This window comes from Xiphophorus maculatus, chromosome 22 (assembly GCF_002775205.1).
Source record: "Xiphophorus maculatus strain JP 163 A chromosome 22, X_maculatus-5.0-male, whole genome shotgun sequence".
NCBI classification, from domain to species: Eukaryota; Metazoa; Chordata; class Actinopteri; order Cyprinodontiformes; family Poeciliidae; genus Xiphophorus; species Xiphophorus maculatus.
Window position 1 is genome coordinate 334,530 of NC_036464.1, and position 14,130 is coordinate 348,659.

General features: G+C 35.2%; 1 protein-coding gene across 2 annotated transcripts; it reads right to left on the reverse strand.

Moving 5' to 3' along the window:
* Positions 1 to 1,132: 1,132 nt before the first annotated feature.
* On the reverse strand, positions 1,133 to 14,107 carry tial1 (TIA1 cytotoxic granule associated RNA binding protein like 1). Of its 2 annotated transcripts, XM_005795181.2 has the most exons (12): positions 13,757 to 14,107; positions 13,286 to 13,382; positions 12,824 to 12,922; positions 12,626 to 12,680; positions 12,433 to 12,520; positions 9,058 to 9,133; positions 8,704 to 8,812; positions 7,439 to 7,534; positions 7,223 to 7,307; positions 6,993 to 7,116; positions 4,681 to 4,874; positions 1,133 to 3,485 (listed from the first exon to the last, which is right to left on the reverse strand). In XM_005795181.2, the coding sequence occupies exons 1-12, from the start codon at positions 13,783 to 13,785 to the stop codon at positions 3,374 to 3,376; spliced, it is 1,164 nt and encodes a 387-aa protein (XP_005795238.1). In that variant the 5' UTR covers positions 13,786 to 14,107; the 3' UTR covers positions 1,133 to 3,373. The 2 variants fall into 2 exon arrangements, with proteins under 2 accessions (XP_005795238.1, XP_023183112.1); XM_023327344.1 differs by lacking the exons at positions 12,433 to 12,520; positions 12,626 to 12,680; positions 12,824 to 12,922; positions 13,286 to 13,382; positions 13,757 to 14,107 and having other exon boundaries at positions 9,089 to 12,431.
* Between the last annotated feature and the right edge of the window lie 23 nt (positions 14,108 to 14,130).

Genomic DNA, 14,130 nt, shown 5'->3' on the forward strand with positions numbered 1-14,130 from the left:
CTCCACAAAAACCCGACTTCATCGTTGTGAGATTATTCTGCTGTTAATAAAGATTCCCATCTCTACGAGTTGTGCCAAAAAACATGGAGGGTGTCTTTAGCGTTTCTCCTTCAATCCCTTTTTAACTATCATGCCATTAATGCTAACAGTTAGCAGTTAGCATACCGAGGCCTGGAGACAGACATTTCCCACTTTTTTATTTTTTATTTGTCCTGTCCAGCTGTAAATCAATCAGAGTTAATGTCAAAGTGCCAAAAAGAATCTGAACTGTTTTATTTTCACACGTGGAGCGTTACGGTTTTCACAATAATGGACCAATTAATATATATTTAGAAAAAAATTATAAGAATTTGCTCTGGGTTGATTTCAGTCGATTTGGACAAGGAGGTGGAAAAGAGAAAGATGTAAGAAATATTTTTCACATTTGGAAAATGTTCCTTTAACATCCTGGAATCGACCTTATAACCAGTGGTGCTTCCTTTTGGTTTTATGAAGGTGGTCAGGCCAGGCCTGTAAAAAATGTAGGCTGGCGAAACTTTAAAAAAAAGAAGATAAAAAATTCAGGCATGGGCTGTGGTCCCCTATGTCCCCCCTTTTGAAAGCACCACTGCTTATAACTTTCCAGACTAATACTCAGCAACACCTGCTCATTGTTTCACAGAAAATAACTACAAAAGTTGTTTTTTTTAATGGTGTTAAAGCTAATAAATAAACTCAACTTCCCCACTTAATCCATACAGAAGCAGCAGGGGTGTACTTAGTTTCTGTCCCTGTGTAGAGATCAAACTTTCCTCTTCACTATGATTGAACCATTTGTGTTGCAAAATAAATACCTACACAGTGGTGTTAGTGAAAAAATAAAATGTTTTTACTTCATATTCTAATGTCTAGTGTCGCCTTTTCAGAATGAGCACAAAAGCTCATTATATATTGGATAGTAACTTACTTTGACTAGACCTACGAGGCCTTTAGAAGTGAGCTGCAAAAATATTGTCCTGTAAGTTAAAAATCTTTAGTTTGATTAAATCTGTTAATGTTGCATAAAATGCAGTTTTACAGTGTTTGTGTTTTGCCGTCAGACTTTCTCATAGAAAACATTCATCATGTCTAATAAACGTCCTGAACAACGAGGTACAAATGCTCCTTTATTTGAAGTGACTGAGTTTTCTTTTCTGCTAACTTCAACAGCTCCAAAAAATAATTACATTCACGTCCGAAGCGATTCGTTTGAGCAGCTCAGCCGCTGTGCTGCACACAGGAAATGGCACACACATAAATACGAGGAAAAATTCAACGTTTTCAAAACAAATCGGCCGTTTGACTTTATTAACAAATCAATTAAGGCGTATTCATAAATTATGCTGCTAAAATATTCAAAAAGAATATTCTTCTAGAGGGTGTTAATCAACATTATGTACATTTTATAAAGGTTTGCGATTCCTTGAACACTTCAGAACTGAAAAGAACCAAAACATTTCGTTCAGCACAGAAATTAGCTTTTTAAAGGGCACATATCATACAGCAGAGGTTCAATCTACAAAAAATGAAAACAAGAACCCTCCAGTACATTTTTAAAAGGATTTTTGTCAATAAAAATACCTTGGTAACCACACTGCTCTTAAACAGGAAGTGAATACCATATATAGAAGCTGTGATATTCAGTTTTTATGTTTTTACTGGAGAAACTGTTTGGTTTAAAAAGAGGAACATGTTGAATGGATGCGTTTTATTTTCAGTATTATGAAATAAATTAAAGGAATAAAGTAAGAGGACACAGCAGAGTTTATAGCCAGGATAAGACGGATCGCCGCTAAGGTGGACATGGTTGTTTGTGAGCAGAAAGTTTACCCAGAAATTAAAAACCTTTTTTCTTTTTCCAGTTATTTGTCCACAAAATGTTTACTGATTTCTGCAGGTCGAATTAAATCCCCAAAAGTTCCTCATGCATGTTTAGCCCTGATAATTAGCTTCAACGTTGAGCATCAAAACCAAACAAATGAGTTGGACTGCAAATCAGTATTTATTCCTCTTATCCAGCACTTTTAGGTCTAAAGAACTTGGTTTATAAATAACAAACCTGGAGATAAACTTCTAGAGTTTGACTGGCGTATCACAACGCATCTTAGTAAAAGATGGAGATTTTATGTGGAAAAAGTGTGGCTTGCACAATCACTGTACATTTATTCTAATTAGAATCACATCAGCTGGCAAAAATGTGTGGTCTATATTTTGTTTTTGTGGTGAATTACAGAAAGAGCTGATAAATCTAAATTTTTATAATGTAAATTAATTAATCTTCCTGGTGAAAATGCTGATATATGCCTTTTAAATTCTGACACACCATGCAGAAAAGCACAAGTAAAACCCAAAACAGCAGGATTCAAGTAATTGTCTTATTGTAATTTGACTAGAAATGAAAATGTTTTAAAAGAACAAAAATAAATAAATCTTGCTAAAATTTGTAAGCATCAAATGAAAATTCAATAAATCCTGCTGCCAACCAGAAATCAACATTTAAAAAGAGAGAGCTCCTCTGACCAAACTGCTTCAAAATGAGCAGAAAGCCTGTCACCTCTACCAAGTTTTAAGGTTATTTACACAGGGACTATAAAGGTGCAGCCTTTTCCAGATTCAACAGCATAAATTCAAACTCGGCTGCATTATCATCCAAAATAAAACCATCAGCGTCTGAAAACGACAAGCCCTCCACTGCAAAAGATGAAAATAAACTCCTTTAAAAAGATGGCGTTCTTAGGGTTTCTTTGTACACAAACTTTATTCAGGAAAACAAAAATCCCACTTATATTTCTGACATATTTTAAAGAGCAACACGAAGCAGCCGAATAATAATCTTCAATAACGATTGATTTATGCAAAACTGCGTCAAAACCCGGCATGAAAAGGAAAAACTAAAGTTTGTTCTGTTTTAGAAAAACATCCCTATTAGTAAATTCACTAAAATATATTTCTAAAAACATTTCAGGACTGGGAGGGAGGATAATTTAACATTCATGCTGCTAAATTCATCACAGTCCCAAAGTGTTTTGAAATGTCAAGTTTTGGATTTAAAAACAGCAAAATTAGTGACTATAAGATGTTTTTCTGTTTGGATTTCAAATGTTTAAACTTTTAGTTTATCCTTCGATATTCAGGCCAGGTTAGCTGCTTTGGTTTTCCTTTTCTAAAACATCAAAATTGTAAATAATCACCATATAAACAAAATCTGAGTCAGGAGGAGAGTGATTTATAAAACCGGTTGTTAACGACCAAACTCTGTATAAATACGACTCCTGTTCTCTCGTTTCTGTCCAGAAGAAAAGTGCCGTTTTGTTTCTGTTTTTTCCCTTGGTGGCGTGTTCGGGTCGGAAACGTCTCACTGCATCTGGTAGCCGGCCATGTTGAAATTCCCCACGTTGGAAACGACGGTGTCGGGAGGCGTCGGGGCCGAGGCGTAGCCGCCCATCCAGGCTGTCGACTGCGACTGCCTGCAGGCCGAGCAGATCAGCAAATATTTACTCAAACATTTCAGTTTCAACAGTGAAATACGGATTTTACTAAAAGTTTAGCAGAGTTCAAAATGTCTGGGGGAAGAAAACGGTTTTAAACTGATTACACAAAGTTTGTTCACTTCATATACGTCTTGCATAACTTGCATAACTTCAGACTTTTTAAAAAAACATGTAAAACAATACAAAAGTAGGAAACAATAAAAGAACAAACTTTTAACTTTACCTGTCGCAATCAGCAATAAATCAATTAATTGCTTGATAAATTAAAACAAGAGCAATAATTTTCGTTTGCTTCATTTATTGTTTCTCTCCTTCTACCAAAAACTGGATGATAAAACTTTTCATTCTGGTGCTTTGGTCTCAAATAAATTCAGTTTAACAATGTTTAAAACCCCCAGATTGTTATATTTACTCTAGAGATGCACAGATATGAACATTTGGGCCGATATCAATATCCAATATTAATATTTCCACTATGTCTATAATCTATATTTACTGATATTATATAGATTTCACTGCCATTTCAACACCTTTGGGGAAAAGAATAACCAGAAATGGATAAAAAATAACTACTGGTCGTTCATATTGGCCCAATTTCATTTATCGGACCAATTCCGATTGGTTAAAAAAATGACTGATCTTGTTCCATACCGATATTGGTGCCGATACTTTGTGCATCCCTAATTTACTCCTTCTTTCCTACGTTTGGTCAATGAACGCATCAATTAATTGGAAAATATAATTAAATTCAGTTACAATTTGCAGTTTAATTACATTTGTTAATGTGACTGGTGTAATAAAAAAACATTAAAAATGGGAACATTTCTCAAACAACAATACTGTTGTATTAAAAAAGCAACAAACAGTTTTTTATTGTAATTTTTATCATGATAATAACACAAAATATTGTGATAAAATTTTAATTGAATTTAATCAATTTTGAAGAATTTTAAGCACCCTGACTAATTGTGTTTAAATTATAAGAGCTTTAAAAAAATGAACAGAAAAAAAGCCTGGAAATTAAAAAGAAAATCTTCAAAATTAAATTTGTATTTCATGTTGATCTGAACGTTAAAAATAATTCCGCAGTAGGAACTCCATATATGGTGAAGTATTGTCAGGGATTCTTCTTAAAGAGACGGCGTCCTAATGGAAGAGGAAGTGAACTCACTCGGCTCCGTATCCCTGCTGGCTCCATGTCTGTCCGTACATGTTGTAGGAGGGAACCTGCCAGCCGTTGGCCATGTACTGGCCGTACTGCTGCTGCTGCTGCTGCTGTTGCTGCTGCTGCTGCTGCTGCTGCTGCTGCTGCTGCTGCGGGTCTCCGTACACCTGGCTCCACTGGCCCCACTGGCTGTAATCCACCTGACACAGGTACAAAACACAATTCATCAGATTAACAATCTGATTAAATAAATCCATTTTTTTTAAAGAAAGATGGCTCATTCTGAAGATTTTTTATCGAACCATTACTAAAAGAAGAAAATAAACACCTTATGTCCTAAAATCCGATAACGTAACATTCATTTAGGACAAATCTGCAGCTAAAAGTTCAACCTTTTCTGCTTAACAGGGCTGATCGATTGATTACTTTCTAGATTAACTGATTAATACCTAAATAGCAGAAGTTGCTTAATAATAGGGAGATTTTTTGTATTTTTACAGTATTTTAACTGGGTGAAGCTAAAACTGCCACTTGAAGGAGTTCTGGGTCGAACATATTCACAGACAAAACAGTTTGTGTTTTTTTAAACACAAATGTCTATTTTTTGTACAGCTTTGGCTTAATTACTCCCCTAAATGTGTTTTATTTTTCACCAAACTGCCTTTTTCCTTTGAGCCTGTGTACTCCAGGTAACAATTACCAAATTAGACGATTATTTTAATAATCAATTAATCACAATTAATCGTTTCGGCCCTACACTCAAGCCTTTTTATACATTTGAAGTACATTAAAAGATGCAAACAAAAAAATACTTTGATTCCTTATTTGATAAGAAAAACATTTTACTGGCTAAAATGCAACATAGCGTTCCTTCAGTTAATGGAACTGGGTGAAGATAAAACTGCCATTTGATCAGTTTTGGCAAAAACATTTACAGACAACGATGTTTTTATCTTAAATACAAAACAAATATACAGTTTATACAACTTTACTGCTCTGAATATGTTGTTATTTCACCAAATGGCCTCTTTTTTCCATCTGTATACTCCAGTTAACGATTAATCGATTACTAAATTAGTTCAATTATTTTGATAATCGATTAATCATGATTAATTGTTTAAGCTCTAGTGATTAATACTTCTAAAAGACTTCACAAAAATAGAAATGACATGAAAAACCAGAAACTGATTGGAAATCTGTGTCAGATTTTGTTATTTATTAAATAAATCAAACTGGTCAAAGTTTTACAGTGACCATGTGTCGTAGTTGGGAGGCAGAAACACAAACACTTGAGCTCAATCTCTTGCCAAGATCCTGAATCCACAGTCTGTCTGCCGCACACTGACTAATTTGTTTGGCACAAATAAAACAATGATATCTGTAAAAAAAATGAGAACAAAAATCTCTGATGCAGCAGTAACTTCTGGACAGACGCCAAATTTTGCTTCAAACATCATTTTCTCAGGTGCTTTTAAAACAACTGTGTGAAAATAAACACTCATTGTTACTGGATTCATCACCAGGAAATGTTAAATGTAGAAAAATACAATATTTATACTTCTTGGTCTAAATAAACCACAAACTTAAATATATTTTATTGGGATTTTAAGTGATAAAGCAACACAAAGTACCACATACCTGGGACATGGAAGAAAAACACGGTTCTCTAGCTTTCTAGCAAAGATTCTCGACTTTATTTAGCAGTGGACTTTGAGTAGACCATTTTAACCCTGAAAGTGGTGTAATATATAAAATCTTAACTCCTACATTTTTATTATTTTATTTCAACTTATAGATTGAACTCTGTAGTTCAGTCTTTTAATGCGATTTGATAGGAAAGTTTTAGACAAGCATATATCTTTACAGACAAATGTGTTTTTATCTTAAATGAAAAATGTAGACAATTTTTGTACAGTTGTGACTTAATTACTGCTCTGAGTGTGATATTTTTCCAGAAAATTGCCTTTATTAGAGTCTGTATATTTTAATGATTAATCGTTGATTGTGATTTCAGCAATCGATTAATCACGATTATTTTTGATTAATCATTTTAGTCCTATCCAAAATACTCCTAAAAAACATCTAAAAAGGTTTAACTTATTTCTTTTCTTCATGTTTTTATATGTCTGGGTTTTCTAAGATTAACACAAACATATAATTTGACCTAAACGACTTCAGAGCAGCTCTGGCTTTAAGTTTAGGGTTGTTACTTTTTTACAGGACTGTCCTGTATTTTCATATTAGCTCTGTCCAGCCTCTCTGACGATGCCGCCATGTTCAGTTTAGGTTTCGCCTGTTTTCCGTCATGTAACACCAACCTGCTGCGAGCTTTTTGCCATGTCAGGAGACTCTTTGCCCCAGTAGCACTTCACCATCTGTCCCTCAATGACTGTCCCGTTTACAGAGACGATGGCGTGCGCAGCGCTGTCATGGGTGGAGAACCTTCAACACAAAAAGAACAAAACGAATCAGAACACAGGCAGTGTTACTGCCAACATGCTACTGTTGACATCTAGAGGCGAAACGCTGCCATGAGCTCTAATAATACCTGATGAATGAATATCCTTTCTCTGGAAATACCCTGACCTCCATGATTTGACCAAATGGTGAAAACGTCTGTCGGATCAGATGTTCTGGAAGAACCACAGAGGAGAAAATTTTTTTTATTCTGGTTGATTCTTCCAGTCAGGCAACTGGTAAGACACCTATAATTATAGAGTGACGACATGGTGGAACAATGGCCTCCAGAGAATGTGGCACTCGCCTGTGAGACCCGACTGGATCCCGCCGCAGTACACCGTGCAGTTCTGTGGACTCGACTGATTCACCACGTCATCAAACCTCAGCTGCTTTGAGCCGTCTGACAAAAAACAAAACAAAAACAACAGATTTTAAAACAAAACCGATCCATGAAGAGATCACTGTTTTAATGCTGAAGGTGCGTCCTCACAGCAGGAATCAAGGCTGAATCAGATTATCAGGTTACCATGGAAACGGCCCTGGTTGAAAGGCTGGTTTTCCCACTTTTGTTTGATTGACGACCAAAGTTGCAACATTTGTTACATTTTCAGCTGCTAAGATTCAAACAAACCAAACCTTTTGAAAAACCTGTTCCCCTCCTCACCTGTGGGGGCGCTGCACCAAGAACCACTGAAGGAAACGAGACAAAACCACTGGAAAAGACACTGAGTGCAACTTCCTTCTTCGCAAAATGTAAACTAAAATGGAGTAGCTTCAGATTTTAGTGTTTGAGGGATTTGTGTTTTGGCTTTAGTAAAAGACCACGAGTCATTTCTCCTGCTAGCATGTTTGTTTTAGTAGCATTTACCCAGAATGCCCTGCGCTGTAGACCATGTCCTGCTTGTGGAGCGCTCTCCGGTCTCTTAGTGTTCACATATGCATTCAAACCAAACCAGAGTTCAGATTGTAGAGTTCGATTAGGATTCAGACCTCCCCAAACGAACCGGACTCTCTAGACAAGTTTTCTAGAGAACTTTTTTTAAAATCTTAAATGCAAAATGTTTACTTTTTTAACAATTTTGGTATAATTACTTCTCTGAATGTGTAATTCTTCTAGAAATCTGCCTCTTTATGATTAATCAGTTACTAAAATAGTTGTTGATTATTTGAATAACTGATTAATCGTGATTAATCGTTTCAGCTCTATGGTAGATTACAGGGTTGTAATCCCAGATTGCAGATTCCCCATCCTCTCTATCGAAACAACAGACAGACATCTGTGTTGGCAACATTTGTTGAACGTTTGTTGCATTTTTAACGGAGTTTGTTGTGAATATGAATGAGTTTTAAAGTGTGAGACTCAATAAATGCTGTCATTGCATTTTAGGCAATTCAATGTTTATATTCTTATTAAAAACTGACAAATAAAAGAAGCCTAAGTGGTTAAATTAAAAAATTCTGTTGAATGTGGAAAAAACAAAAATCATATTAATCGATTAATTGTAGAATAATTGATTAAAATAATGGCAGTAAGTGTCTTTAAATGAATAATTTCCTGTCAATACTGACTGTCCTGAGCACTTTTTGGGGCCGGAGGTTTACGCGTCGCCCAGTTTGTCCTGATCTGCCGCCCTCCGAGCCACTGACCCGCCATGTGAGAGATTGCATTTTCTGCATCCTGAAAGCCAAACAGAGGAACAGTGGCGCTCTTCAGAAACAACAACAACAACAAAAAAACTACAGAAATTACAGTTTTCACTTCTGCAAAACTTAAAAACTGGCATTGGCAATGAGGAAACTGTGGTGTGTGACGTTTAGTGGCACTGGCTGGCTATCATTTCATCTATCCTGAGCATTTTAAAAAGGTAGAATAATAAAGGAAAAACATAACCTTCGGTCTGTGTTCCTGTACTGAAGCCTTACCAGTTTGTTGTAGAAGGACACAAATCCATACCCTTTTGATTTGCCAGTTGTAATGTCCTTCACGACACGAGCATCTCTGAGGGGAAAACGAGGAAAAAAAAATGAAATCAGCAAAATTTAGAAAGAAAATCTTCAGTAAAAAAAAAAAAAGGAACCACGCAAACACACAGTTTAACTCCTCTACTCTGATCAACAGTGGATTAAAATAACTAACATGACCTATGGCTGACTTATTCAAAACAAACATGAACAAATACATGCAGCCTACAGTATACTTTAAATTATTTCACCACATTTTGGCTCAATCCTAGAGATTAAATTGACTGATTACCATGCATTCCTAAAATCTGCTGTAACTGCTATTCCTACAGACAGAAATGTAGATATATATATATAAATATATATGAAATATCAGAAGAAAAAAGGAATTAAATGGCATACGTGGCCTGTTAACAGATTTCTGTATTTTTCCTGGTCAATTCTTTACCACCATTATGCCGTTTGGACTTTGGGCAGCTGTAAATTTTGAGAAATTGACATTTTCAGAAAATTTTAGAAGAAGAGGATCATTGATCTACAAACAACACTACACAAATCCAAAAATGAGACAATTTAAGCAAAGCTGTCGAGGTTAAAAAAGTAATAAAAAAAATAAAATACACGGTTTTATCTGCAAATAAAGACATGTGGGAATTAAAAAAATTTATAGAGGAAGAAAAAAAACTACATCTGAGTCTCCAGAGTGCACAGCTCCTTGCTGTTAGCCTTCAAGCTGCTGTCCAATCCTATGAGCATTTCTGTAAAATAACCAAAGGGCTATTAAAACTTCACTGTGAAGAAGTACTTTAAAGGCAGTTCAGGTTCACACACAAAGCTTGCACGTTGCTCTGAAGCGCTCGGTTCACTTACCGCGCTCTACATGACGATAAAACGCAGGAACTGGTTAAATGCACAAACCGTAAAACACACAGCCCATAAGGCTGCTTAAGTCTGTTAGAGTGGTTAGAAACACACACTGCTCTGCAAAAGTCTTCCTTCACCCTGAGCATCTTAAATCCGTCATTTGATAAATATTACATTTATTCTGGTTTTGAGGGAATTATGTGATAGAAAACCACAAATTAATGCACAATTTTATGCAGCTTTTAACATTTATAACAAAGGAATCCTTCATTTGTCTGCAAAAAGAGCCTCCACACATCATGATGCTGCCACCACCGTGTTTCAACATGGAGTTTGGGTGCAGTAGGAATTTTTCTGCCAAAATTGTTTATTAAAGTTTCACCTTCTGTCACGTGTTTCCAAACTTTTCTTCTTATGGTTTTTAATAATGCTGTTCTTCCCACCTGAGCTGTGAGTTTCTGTTGCTCCTCCAGAGTTAGCTTAGATCTCATTTCTCTGCTCCTTTAATGTTCAACCCTCCACGCAAAATCATCCGATTCACAATTTTGGTTTTGCAATAATTAATAATTGTGACTTTATTTTAATTTTTTTCTGCAAAAAATGATCGAAATCATTGGATAAAAGTAATGCCAACTCTCACCTGCAGGTGGCAGTGTTTATTATGTCTACTGCAGTCTGGGGTCAAACTTTGACACGCAAGGAGTTCTGGGTAGAAAATATTTACAAAGATTTTCATCTAAATTGGATGATGTATATATTTTTGACTTAATTCCTGCTTTAAATATGTAGATTTTTTTTCAGTAAATGGTTCATTTTAGAGTTTAACCATTATTATTGATTATTTCAATAATCGATTAATCCGATTAGTTGTTTCAGCCCCAACATGGCAACCAAAACTCACAAGTTTACACAAGTAAAATATAAACAAACTACCTTTGATATGGTCATTATTTCATTTAAGCTTCTTGAATACATTTATCTTTTTTAATTTAAAAATGTGTCAGTGTTTGCTGAAACCAAGCGATTTAGTTTCTTTAAAGAATAAAACTATTCATGTGTCCAATCTGTCTTTTCATCCTGTTTAATTCTATATGCAAAAGAAAAAATATCACAAAATTCTTTCAAAATATTTCTAAAGTAATATAAAAAAACATTTTTTTAATAAAAGATAACCGTAAAATCCTGGAGAGACTGATTGTTCTGTAATAAACCTTTGACCTTTGCGGAACAGCTGGGTTTATATTTAAAACAAATTACACACAGATGGACTTCATTGATTATGTTACTTCTGAAGGTAATTGGTTATTTCTAAAATATTTTTAAAATAATTTATCATTTTCCTTTCACTTCTGAATTATGTGGTAATTTTAGTTGATTTATCAAAAATCTAAATCCCAATAAAATATATTGAAATTTGAAGCTAAAGGATGATAAAATATGAAAAAGGTTTGAGGGAATAAAAACTTTTACAAAGTACTGTATGTAAGATCATATTTAAAATAAAAATATGTGTTAGTACCAGTAACCATGTCTACATGAAGACAGTTACTCTTATTTAAGCAACCAAAATCCAATTTTGTATGTTCTATGGGAGTACTTATAATGCCAAAATTGACAATAATGAAATAAATGTGAAAGTAAATAATTGTGGAAATAAAATACATTTAAAATATAAATAGAGCAGAAATAGCATTTCTTGCCTCAAAATTCAGCAGCATCAGGTTATGTAGGTTCGCAGAAAAGTTCAAAAAGTGTTCATTTATTTATACAAATATTTATTCATTTTCAATTTACTTATTTCTTCAGTTATTTAGTAATTTTTAATTTTATTTTGTCACTAAATTATTTTCTTGTCAATTTTGGCCGGATCAGTCCTCCGTACAAAGCATACGTAAAACAGCACAGAAGTCACTGCATGTTCTGTATGGAAGGCTGTTTGGATGCGTAGTCAGAACTGAAGCAGTGGGATTGTGATGTGATGAACTTCACTGACACAGATTTCTTTTATAATCTTATAATTATCATTTTCAGTCATTGTTTACTTCCACTTATCCCTCTTCTGTTTTCTTCCAGTGCAGAGCTACGACGCATGCCTCCGTTTCAGACCGGATATGTATCTGATTAATTTATTTATTTTCCGGTTGAAAAAGATCAGAATTGGGCCGTTCAGATTGCCATGAAAACGTCAGATATCGGTCACATTTGCCTGCTGTGAGAACGAAGCCTTAGTGGGCATCTGTTTGCCGACACCGGATCTTCATCTTCTCAGAAAATGTTCTTACTTGTGAGCATTTTGTTGAATCAAATCCCCAGTTGGATGCATATAAACATGGTCACAGTTGGTGTTAGGCTTACAGAGGAGCTTCACAAAGCTAATTTCTACCCAACTTTTAACAGATCAAATGCTAAAACTAAGGAGCTCCACTTTAAACAGGCATTTCATTATAATTATGTTTTAAAAAATGAACTTACGAGATTGCCCCGAAAGGTGAAAATGCAGCCCTGACATCATCAGTAGTAATCTCTGGATTCAAATCACCCACAAAAACATGATAGTGATCTGAGAAAAAGCAAAAACAGAAGCAAATACTTTACATCATCTTAAAAATTCTAAATAATTATTCATCTAATTTTAAAACAATGATGAAAATAATAATAAATTTACTGGAGGTGTCTTTCTTCTGGCTACTAGGGGTGGTTGCCCAGTTGACTTTGACTTCCTAAAAGCAAAAGAATAATTGAACCTCATTAAAGCTGCAAAAAAGATTAAACCCCCCCAAAAAACGACCATACACAAGAATCAAAATAAACTTTATTTAGATGAGTTGCCCATTTCATTTTATTTTAATACTCTTCCTCTCACCTTTCCTAGTATCTTCCTGCCATTCATGGCTGCCAGGGCTGCAGCTGCATCTCTGCGCTCGTAGAACTCCACAAAGCAATATGGGTCATTGCTTGTGTGCTGCGGAAAAACGACGCAAAGCAAAATAAATACCATCAAAGAGTTCATCTATTCAAATGACTCAAATAAAAACTCAATTATTTAAATCCACTGTAAACACACAGTAATATTTCAAGTGTTTATTTAAAAGGCTGGCAATTCAGGGTGCAGCATCCATGCATGTTCATGGAAAGTTTACTGGAAGGAAAAAGTGTGACTGGAACGACAGACAAGCAACAGACATAATCACAGCCTTATATGTAAGAAATAAACCACGACACACTAAAGCAATCTGTAGGAGTTTAAGTTATTTTTTAATAAATGAACATTTTCATGATGTTTTCATTTATCTGAAAAGACCAGCAGCCAAACCAGGATCTTTACCTCTGTGATCATCTTGCAGCTTTTGCAGGGTCCTATCTGGGTGAAGAGCTGTAAAATCAGGATCTCTGTAACATCCCTGGACAGGTTTCCCACATACCTAAAGGAGTGGATAAAATGTTAAAACAGTTTAGTCCAAATACAGCCGGACTGTGTGATTCAAATTAACAATACAACGTCTTAATTCTGTCGCTTTGAACTTCTTCAGGTGAGGTTTTGGAGTGTAATTGTGACGTTATCCGCATAAAATCCAAGGCCTAACGCCAAAAACGGCTAACAGAAAGAGTTTACCATCAATACGTTCATCGAATTATTATTTAATTATTAATAATCTCATTTAAACCTCGTGAATGAAGCTCCAGAGGCTGATTTTTGTTTAGTAATCGATGGTTGAGGAGCTAAGTTATCCACCGGTTTGATGTTAGCAAACGCTGCGAAATAAACCGCGAATATTGAACACTTAAAACTACTTACAGGGTTTTTGGGTAGCTTTCGTCGTCCATGGCCAATATCGACTAAGACCTACTCAGAAATATTCGCTGATAGGCAGATTAATAACTAAAGACAATCCCTGAAAACAACAACTCGTCAACTAGCTCAGAAGCTAGCTAACTGTGCTCATGGCTTACGTCACGCTACGACTTCCGGGTTATCCGTCGTAGTAAAAGCAGAGGTTTGTTTCAATTTTAGCTGTAAAAATGTGTTTTCTTAGGACATGTTCTGTTTATGTCTGTATTTACTGAGACATTTACAAATAAAACAGCAAATTCAGAGGATCGGATAAACTTAGCTGTTTTTTAAGCAAAGTAACTTCCGTAAGAGGCCTCAACCTCGGAGTGTGACGCAAG